This window comes from Solanum stenotomum, chromosome 5 (genome assembly GCF_019186545.1).
Source record: "Solanum stenotomum isolate F172 chromosome 5, ASM1918654v1, whole genome shotgun sequence".
Taxonomy (NCBI): domain Eukaryota; kingdom Viridiplantae; phylum Streptophyta; class Magnoliopsida; order Solanales; family Solanaceae; genus Solanum; species Solanum stenotomum.
In genome coordinates this window covers 20,553,267-20,562,975 of record NC_064286.1, presented here as the reverse complement: position 1 = coordinate 20,562,975, position 9,709 = coordinate 20,553,267, and the positions used below count along the sequence as shown (strand labels likewise).

At 37.0% G+C, this 9,709-nt stretch overlaps 1 protein-coding gene across 1 annotated transcript; it reads right to left on the bottom strand.

The window, feature by feature from the left end:
• Positions 1-215: 215 nt before the first annotated feature.
• Positions 216-8,910, bottom strand: LOC125864909 (transmembrane emp24 domain-containing protein p24delta3-like). Its single transcript, XM_049545019.1, has 4 exons — positions 8,609-8,910; positions 2,795-3,001; positions 651-727; positions 216-570 (listed from the first exon to the last, which is right to left on the bottom strand). The coding sequence occupies exons 1-4, from the start codon at positions 8,825-8,827 to the stop codon at positions 426-428; spliced, it is 648 nt and encodes a 215-aa protein (XP_049400976.1). The 5' UTR covers positions 8,828-8,910; the 3' UTR covers positions 216-425.
• Positions 8,911-9,709: the final 799 nt, after the last annotated feature.

Genomic DNA, 9,709 nt, shown 5'->3' with positions numbered 1-9,709 from the left:
TTTACGAACCAAAAGAAAGTAATTTAGAATGAACCATGGACCACCATGTAGAGTTGTGGCAATGTTTGTTTCTTGGTGAGAAATTATTTCCAAGATCAATCATATCAAATTGCTCAGTAGGCTTCAGGGAGATAAATTAATGCTGCTGCTTCACTAAGCAGATGCTTCAGAGAATGTACAACACCATTGTCAACTAATTAACAATGCACAATAAGAAAAGCAAATGGCTCCAAGTTATGTTGCATTATCTCTGAGTCCTTGTATACACAAAAAGCTGGACATTAAATCTTATCTTCGTCGTATGACACCATAAAAGCTGGATCCACTAATATAACCAAAAATAATACACTGCTAAGAAAGAGTGAAAAGATGGTAGTCTAAGGTTCTTTCTGCTATCCCGGAAAAAAGTTTCACCTAAAGATGGCCTAAATTAGCTTTTTCTTTTGGAAATATTGCTTCAAGTACAATATTTGCAGAACTGATGCCAAAATGCAGACTCCCAAAGACATGATACTGAACCAAGCTACACGTGCATTTGTTGTTTCACTCACTGACCGCATCTCTGATTCCCTGAAGGGGCAAAAAGAGCTGAGAGATGAAGAACAAATGCAAACAAATAAAAGTTGTTGCCTCCATAACCTAATACATACCTGGTCTTCAGGTAAATCAAATTTTCATGAATGGCCTCCACAGCTCCTTCAAGCTTTCTCAGCTCAAGCTCAACACCCTACCATATGTAGAAAGTGTGAAAAATTCATAGAGCTTTGAGAATACATCTGGATATCAACTTATAAGAGCAAAAAAAAACAAAAGAACCATATATGATCCTTTCCCAGTGTACAAATACATAGGCAGGAATATCCATTACAGTATGCCAAACATATACCAATTTCAACAAAAACTTGCAAGTATTTTCCATAGATGGTTTTCTTGAATTAAGTCATAAGGTGATTATTTTGTCTTCCACCACAAGAAGAGGCGTGATAGCATCCACGGTGGCATACCTTCATGTGAGATTGACAGGTTTTAACGGGAAATAAAGAAGATACTTATCGTGGAAGAAATCCCAAGAATGAGTCCAAGAATTGTGGAGAAGAATTGGCTAAGTGCTACACATATTTCATGTTTCAAGTCCAAGCCTTAAGAGTAAGATAGGGCCCCAAAGGAGAGCTCAAGGACCTGCCACATGGAGGCCCAAAGGAGCCAAAGTGAACCTGATTCGCATACCCAAAGTTGCTGAAGAAATCAAAGCCCAAAAGGCTGAAGTTCATGCCCAAAACAAGGCTGAAATCTCATGTTCAAAGGGGCTGAAATATGCAACTTTAGGCTTGTGTTATAGTAAGTAGTTTGGAAACTATTCCTCATTTCGTAAGCGTTAGAGTGGGTAAAGTCTCACATTGGTTGGAGAATAGACTACCGGTTTGCTTATATGGACTTGGGCAATCCTCCCCTCATGAGCTAGCTTTTGCGGTTGAGTTAGGCTCAAGTGTCATATTCATGAGAGCCAGGTCCATCCCCGTTTGGCTCCCGGTCCACGCTCCACTCGGGCCTGGACGTGAAGGGGGGTGTTGGAGTGGGTAAGAGTGCCACAATGGTTGGGGAATGGACTAGTGGTTTGCTTATATGGACTTGGGCAATCCTCCCCTCATGAGCTAGCTTTTGGGGTTGAGTTAGGCCTAGATATCATATCTTTATGGTAAGTGACATTATTTTTGACCTGGTTTCCTAGTTTCAAAGTTTCCTTATTAGGATTTAATATTTATTATTTCCATTAAAATAGGATTCGAAGCACATCATATTTGGGATAGGATTCCCCTATACATATAAGGGTAAATTTTGTTATTTTTAGTTTGAATAAAAATATTATGAATATTATTTGAGAGGTTTCTTTTCTTTACACATTTGTGGGTGTTGACTTGGAATTTATCTTACAAACAATTCTTTAAGAGGTAAGATTAAGTTTTGACTTGATATCTTTTTTTAAATATAACTATGGTGTCCGGACTTAGCTTGAGCGCACCTCGACTAATTTCACAAGATACTTGCCACTTCCCATAGAAAGAGGTACCACATAACTCTATCCACCAAGGTTAGGACAGACGAGAAGAAACCACCTAGTGCTTTTTGTCCTTTGAATATGATACCTTATAGTTCTCACCACTTCATTGACCATTAGGCCACACCCTTGGGTACCTTAACTTGATATCTTCGGTTTCTATTTAAGTTAAAGGAGGTAATTAATCTTATACTAATTATTGTCTCTTATCCGCTAAAATTAGGATTAAACCCTCAAATACCCAAATGTTTATCGTTACCAACTTTAAACACCTAAAGGAGTTCGGCAAACAAAGTAGCGACAATAAAACTCAAGACCAAAGACCACCATAGTAAATGCTTCATAAGTAATTGCAACTTTCTATCTGTCATGATCAACATATCCACAGGGTATGCCATTCAAAACATAGAATCACAAGAAATGCAAGAGAAGATCTAGAACAATCTTTACTATTCTTTTCAATTTCATATATTCTCGATTAATTCCAAGATTATCATCAACTCAAATAGGTGTTGCCTCACTAGATGACCTGTTCATTATAATCCATTTTGTTGGACGTAGGACATTTTATGCTACCAACAAGCAACATGTATCAAAGTCATTTATTTATCTCAAAGTATGGGATGGATAAAGATTTTAGTAATTTGTAGTCTTGCTCTCGCAGTGACTACTACTCTCTATGAGGTTGGATCCAAGATAACATATGTCTGTACTCATTTGAACTATTCAATTTCTCACCTCTATCTTCTCTTTTCTGGCAACTGATTCCCAATCCTTGGCAGCAATTCCATTTTTCCAGTCAATGTTTACACTGAGACTCCCACCTCCTGGATTATCAGCCCAAAAACATGCTAGGTAGTTGCCAGCCTCTGTAGTTGTGAAGGCAAACTGACTGTGTGTTATGTTCTCCTTATGATGAAGAGTGTTTCCATATGGCGAGGTGACCTGCAAAATAACACACAAGACATGATTTTCGGTATTGCAACGAAGCAGTCAGCTAAGCCTGTCTGAACAGTTGACATAAATCTATCCATATAAACCAATATACAAGCAAACTGCCTATCTCTGTAACATGGCAAACCCTGAGAATTAAGGGACAAAAGACGGGAAACACACACTGCCTTAAATTTAGTGGCTCGCCAAAAGTAATTTCTTTACATGAAAGGTCTTCAGTATTAGTTACATAAATATCAATACCACCTGAAACTACTTGGAATTCCAGAACCCTACTCTACTTTCAAGAGCTTGTGCGCATGAGTTTTTTCTTTAGTTGTTAACAAACTGTGTGAACAATAACTACATAAAAAGATACAATGTACAGCTTTTTATTCTATATTTCTAGATTTATACTAATCCTGCAATGTAGATATGCAGATATGGATGTAAAGCAGAATAAACACATGATAGAATTTCAACAGTAACACAAATTACACCGAGCAAATTGAAAATACTCTAAAATGCCTTCGAAGCTGCCCCTAGGGATTTGGTCTAGTGATAGAGTGATGTGTGGGTTAGGTGCATGCCAGGAGTTCGTACCTCGCCTCAAATAAAAAACCTGGTATTTATGTGGAGAAGGGTATAGAGGCTGCGGGATCATTATCCAGAAAAGAATGTATGCATCAAACTTTTATAACGATATAGCAAGAGAACAACCTTCAGCTACTACAAGATCTTTATCAACCAACGAAGGAGCCTACTTTACGCACTTCTGCACTAAGCAGACAAGGCTAACTACAAGCAACAAGGCATCACCTGCACCCTCCAATCCAATGACTCTAGTTTCGAACTGTGCGCCAAGTCGACTCTAAGGAATTTCTCGATTATCACAATGTAGCATTTAAAGCTGTACTTCCAAATATATGGCAAAAAGTAGTGGGGACAAAAAGCATTCCAACATAACCATCTATCAACTTTATTACTGCAGAACATAATGGTTTTGGTGTCACCATATTGCAAAGGACTGAAAATGTTATTTACCAACTTGCCATCATGAAGTTTCAACTAACCTCAACATTAGACGTCACTATTTGCAAATATACAAGGATGGGTAGGAAAGAACTGTAGCTCTCTCGGTACTGTCTATATAAACGGAACTTTTCTCCCCAAAGCAGTAGCTGGGGACTTGGTAAACTCCGGTCGGGTTTCACATTTATTGTTCGCAGATGACACTTTAGTTTTCTGTGATTTTTATAGGTCTCATCAATTAATTGGAATACTTGGTCTATGTATTAAACATGGTTTCAGGTGGTGTCAGACCCTAAGATCAACATTAGAAAGGGTGAGATCATACAAGTTGGAGATGTGGAGGATATTGAGATTCATGCACACGTTTTGAATTGTAAGGTTGGAACTCTCCCCACAACATACCTTGGTTCTCCATTAGGTGCTTTAAATAAAGACCGAGCTGCACGAAATTTGGCTATATTGCTCGGACTCTCCAAAACTGATGCCGCACCAGTGTCAGATTCTTCAAAAATATCGCAATTTTTTAAGAGTCCAAACAACATAGGAATTTGGTACTTCAGAGGGTTGAGAAAAGGATTGTAAGTTAGATGAAAAGATATTTATCCAAAGGAGGAAACAAAGTGCTTATTAAGAGTACACTATTGAGCATTCACACATACTTCATGTCTGGCTCCAGTCAGTGTTACAGAAGAACTGAGAAGATTTCAAAGAAACTTCCAATTGGATTCGGCAAACGGGGCAAGGAAGCTTCACTTGGTGTGGTGGGACTTGGGAGACTGTTACAACTTCTATGTATTGGGGTGGCCTTGGGCTAAAGACTTCAAGGCTTTCAATACGACATTATTAGCTAAATGGTAATGGAGATTTTGGAATATGCTTCGTGGAGGGAGATGATAGTGGAAAAATATGAGGTCTTGGAAGGAGCTTGGAGGACTGAAAATATTAGTATGCCTTATAGATGCTGGTTGTGGAGGAATATTTTGAAGGGATGGAAAGTACATTGTTTTGTGTCTTTCAAGTAAGGGGGATGGGAGAAGATTAAACTTTGGGAGCAAAGGTGGGGTGAGGACAATACATTAAGACGTGCATTTCCAAACAAATTTAGAATGTCATGCAAAAAGGAGATGACAGTCCAACGTGTCCGGATGATACAAGATGGAGAAGTGTTTGGATTGAGGTTTATTACAAACTTTCATGACTAGAAAGTGGCAGAATTCCAAAATCTAATAGAGTTGTTTCACAATAAAGGAACTCGGGAGGATAACCATGATGTATAGAGGAGGGACCAGTGAATAGTGTGGTATTGTTAGTTATTAATCATTGTATGAGAAGCTCTCTGATGCGAGGCTCAAAGTGTGTTGAGCGCTTTGCCTCGTTTAATGTGCACTTCAGTGTTGTCATCAAGGTTCTAAGGCATACTTTTCCTTGCCAACGAACCTCTTATGAAGAGGCAACACTAAACAATTGATATTTCACCTTATCGTAATTATTTTTCAATTTCTTTGTTCATATATTTGTCATTCAAGGTTATATATTATTACTCTTGGACTTAACATATACATTTGTATTTTTTTCTCCCTTTGCACCTTTATTTATTAAAACCCGTGCTTTATTTGCGCTTAAGGCCCCAATGGACCTTAGAGCTTTTGCGCTTTTTGCTTTCGATAACACTATTAGGGAGGAGGTCACATGTCCACATAGTTTGCTTTGGACACCTAAGATATAGAGAAAAAATGTGATTTTTTTTTATGACAAGGGAAATCCACAGCCGCTACCCTTTGGGTGCACAAATGTGATTTCACTTGGCTAGCTTCAAGAGGAGTGATATTGATGGTCGAGAATCTAAGAGAAAGGTTACTTGCATTAGTTGATACTTCATGTATAAGGGCTCAAGTGAAGATGTTGACTGTCTACTCCTTCATTGTCCGGTAGCCTAGAGGTTATGGTGAGAATTTTTGTGTTGGTTTGGAATGACTTGGGTGGTGATAGACACTATAAAGGATCTCATGCTCAATTATAATTGTGATAGGTGGAAGAGAAGATGTAGCGTTTGTGCACCCATGAGAATCTTTATGTATGGAAGATTGGGTGGTATCTTTCATTAGGTTTTGTCTATTTTTCGGTGTACTTCTTGTATATGGGTAATTTTGTGCCCAGACATTATCAATATAATTATTACTTTATCAAAAGAACAACAATCAGGCCTTATTCCCAACTAATTGATATCATTTAATTGGATTATTTCTTTCATTATTCTGTTATAAACTAAATCAAGATTGATTGAGAATGTATGTCATTTGACACGACTTTCTAACCCATTCTACATCATCCCTTTCAACACCTTCACTCACGTTGCACCTATGGATTGTTGCATATAGAGTAATATAAAGACCTCCTCTTATTTTATCCTCCATGTATAATTCTTGCACACTCTTTTAGATGTGACTATTTAAATCTTGCCAGATTACTCAAATCTTCTATGACACAAATCTACATCCGCATATTTATAACATTCATGTTAGGAATATGTTGACCTTTAGAAGCCTAACATGCAGTCCAATATGACCTTGCTGGTCTCACAGCCATTTTATAGACTTCCTTTTAACTTTGTTAGGTATCTTATCACATAACATTTCTTCATTTCCATCATTGCAACTAAATGTTGCATGTTACATCTTCATATATTATGCCATTCTCCTAAAATACTGAGACTCAATATCTGAATAGTTTGTATTTAGGAACCATACTTCCATCTAATCTCATTCATTTGAGGCTTGATATCTAACAAATTATTAATCCTTTGTCTTCAAGCACCCTGAGCCACACTTTATTTCTCCAACATCAGAAAATTTATATTTCCGCCAGACTATTAGTCGCTAGAGACTAAAATTTAAATGTGTTTAGATATTCGACTACATGTGCATATTTTGTTGTTCAGGTTCAAATTTCCACAATTATAGTAAAATATCACCATTTTCTCAAGTTGAATCAGGTAGGAATATATAACCCTTTTAGTACTGAAATCCTATTATACAGACAACTAAATATGAGCACAAGAAGTTTTTTTTTTTTTTGATGAAGTAATTAGTTCTAATGCAGGCATCAAGTAGATGCATAATAGTTACAAAAGCTTAGTTGCAAAAGGTCAGTTCTCCTTTACATTGTTAATCAAGAGTCAGGGAGCTGACAAAGTTCAGAAATGAATCAGGGGAATTTAGAGGGGATAAATAAACCTATACAAAAACATGAGGCAGTTAGCAATTGGTTTGATGTAGAGGGACTCCGTTTACAAGGATATTCAACTCTGGAGAGCCTTAACAATTTGGAGGTTGGAGAACATTAAACAGCTTCTAATCCTACTCTACAGTCAGAAGGGGTGTTTTGTGCAGAATGATTCTTTGATTTGTAGAACGCACAGGTAATTCTCAGCTGTGTCAATCACAAAAGCCGAAGCCTTTTTTATAAAGGAGTAAAAGGAATTTTCAGCTACTGATATTTTGCTACTACAGTGCCCACAAGAATTTCCGTTTTGCACCTTTTTCCTTCGTTGTGTGTACGCACTCAGTTCCCATGAAGAGCATTCTTACTGCTGAGGAATTGAAGAAAAGAACGATAGTGGTACCAGGTGGCAATTCTTCATTCATAAAGAAAAAGGGGGAAATGTCGGCCTTATGCTTTTGCATTGCATCAGAAATGTGGAACCTAACACTTCACACCAAGAGCTAGCTGGTTCATGAGGAAAATGAAGGGGGGAAAAGAGAGAGAGACAATGTACTTCATGAATAAATTTGCCTAGAGCACAAATGAATTCATAAAATGAGAAAACAAAGCTTTATCGTCACTCTTAACCAAACAATATGAAGTGTAAAATTAAGCTCATACCGGTTTAGACCATTGAATCTCAAGCTCCCACAGTTTCAAAAAAAAAAAAATTCTAAATACAAGTCTATGCAAAATCAGCATTACTAAAAAGAAAAAAGAGAGATAAATCATTATGTGAAACTAGACTTGTCTACAATAATGAATAAATCATCAGATGGATATGTCAGCTCGCAAGGAAAATAAACCAATCATATTGATTAGATAATCATCTGTAGACTTCAACCAAGCTAAAATTGGCTTGGTATACTAGGTCCAAAAGTTAAAAATCAACAAAAAGACATCTTGCTGGCACCTTGACTCTCATACAATATCCAGAATATAACTGGGCAATAGCCTATAACTTAAATCTGCTCAAAATTCATTTACAAATTCTAACAAATATAAGAAACTCAAGCTCGAAAGTTTTAACATATCGTTCAGCAGACACTATTTTTCCAGTTCATTCTAGTGGTAGCAGTTGAAAAAGGAACAAGATATTTCTTCCAGCTTACTAATAATAAGCCTATAATCCTGAAGCTTAGCATATCTAAAATATTCATTCATCTCAAATAACCAATTGAGGATTCCATAACTATTTACATCTAGGTCAATTTCAGAATATATGTATATCCACCATGACAGCGTAAAAACCTCGGATCCATCTCTGTGATGGATCAAGGCATAGGAAATAAGATTTAAGAACAAAAGTAGTAAAAGTCATCATACCCTAGCGGAAATGGTGGGGGTGGGGTGAACATGATCGTCGGAGATGACAACATAATCGGCCAAAACGACGACGTTGTTATGGAGTTCTTCGGAAACACACTTGGTACCGGTCGGCGGCAGACTCAACCATATTGCTTCACCCTTGTGCAATAAACACAGAACCATCAACGGCACCGCAAAATACATAAATCTTGGCACGTTGCCACTGTCCCCCATCATTTCCTTACTTGTCTTTCACAATTACTCTAGCTCTCGATTCTCTATTCTATAATACCCTCTCCGATCTTTGCTTACCTGGGCCTGGGGGCTATGTAATTCTATTGCTGTCATTCCGACCCTACACCTGGATATGGTCCATTTGCACAAATAGCCTTTTTTTTCTTTTTCTTTTTTGAAATGTTTTTTCCATGATTTTTTATAGTTTTTTTTACAAATATAGTTAAGAACCAATTTGGGTTAGATGATTAAAAGTAACCATCTCAACCTCGTGTTTTGTATCTTGTCCTCCATTGTAGCCACTCTCACATTGTCTCTCATGTCCTCATTCCTAGTCATATTTCTCCTAGTAAGTCCATACATTTATCGCAACTTCCTTATTTCAACAATTTTCCTTTTCTGAACTAGAAATATCAGCAAATCGTTTTTTTCAATGATATTCCACGATCAAAACAGTCAGTCGAATTCCATGAAACTATGTCATAGAAGTTCATTGATATCTTCTTTTTATAAAACAAATCGACTTTGATTCTTGAATAACCCACATCACTTCGCTTTTGTTGGAACACAAGATTCCTCTTTTATGTGGAAAAGGCAGTATCAATAATTTTAGCTTCAAGAGAACAACAATCATCCATTGCGAGAGTCGAGAGAGATATTAATTTTAAATATGTTGTTTTATGTCACTCGATGACTTGATTGAGACATTCTTGTTTTAATACGTGAAGATGGTGATGAATCATTCTCATATATTGCCAGAATCTTTTCGATTGTTCTCTAGTTACACTAGATTTGGATAAAAGAATGGGGTCAGTGATACAAGAGCGTTTTTCAAGTGAGAGTTTTTTACTAGTCAACACTTCACCTTATAATACATAGTTGGTC

Bases quoted from the DNA above. Each gene is read 5' to 3' on its own strand.
- LOC125864909 (XM_049545019.1), bottom strand. From the start codon at position 8,827: ATGATGGGGGACAGTGGCAACGTGCCAAGATTTATGTATTTTGCGGTG. The intron at 3,002-8,608 runs GTATGATGACTT...GTTATTTTGCAG, and splicing joins CCCCCACCATTTCCGCTAGG to GTCACCTCGCCATATGGAAA. The intron at 728-2,794 runs GTGAGAAATTGA...TACATATGGTAG, and splicing joins CCAGAAAAGAGAAGATAGAG to GGTGTTGAGCTTGAGCTGAG.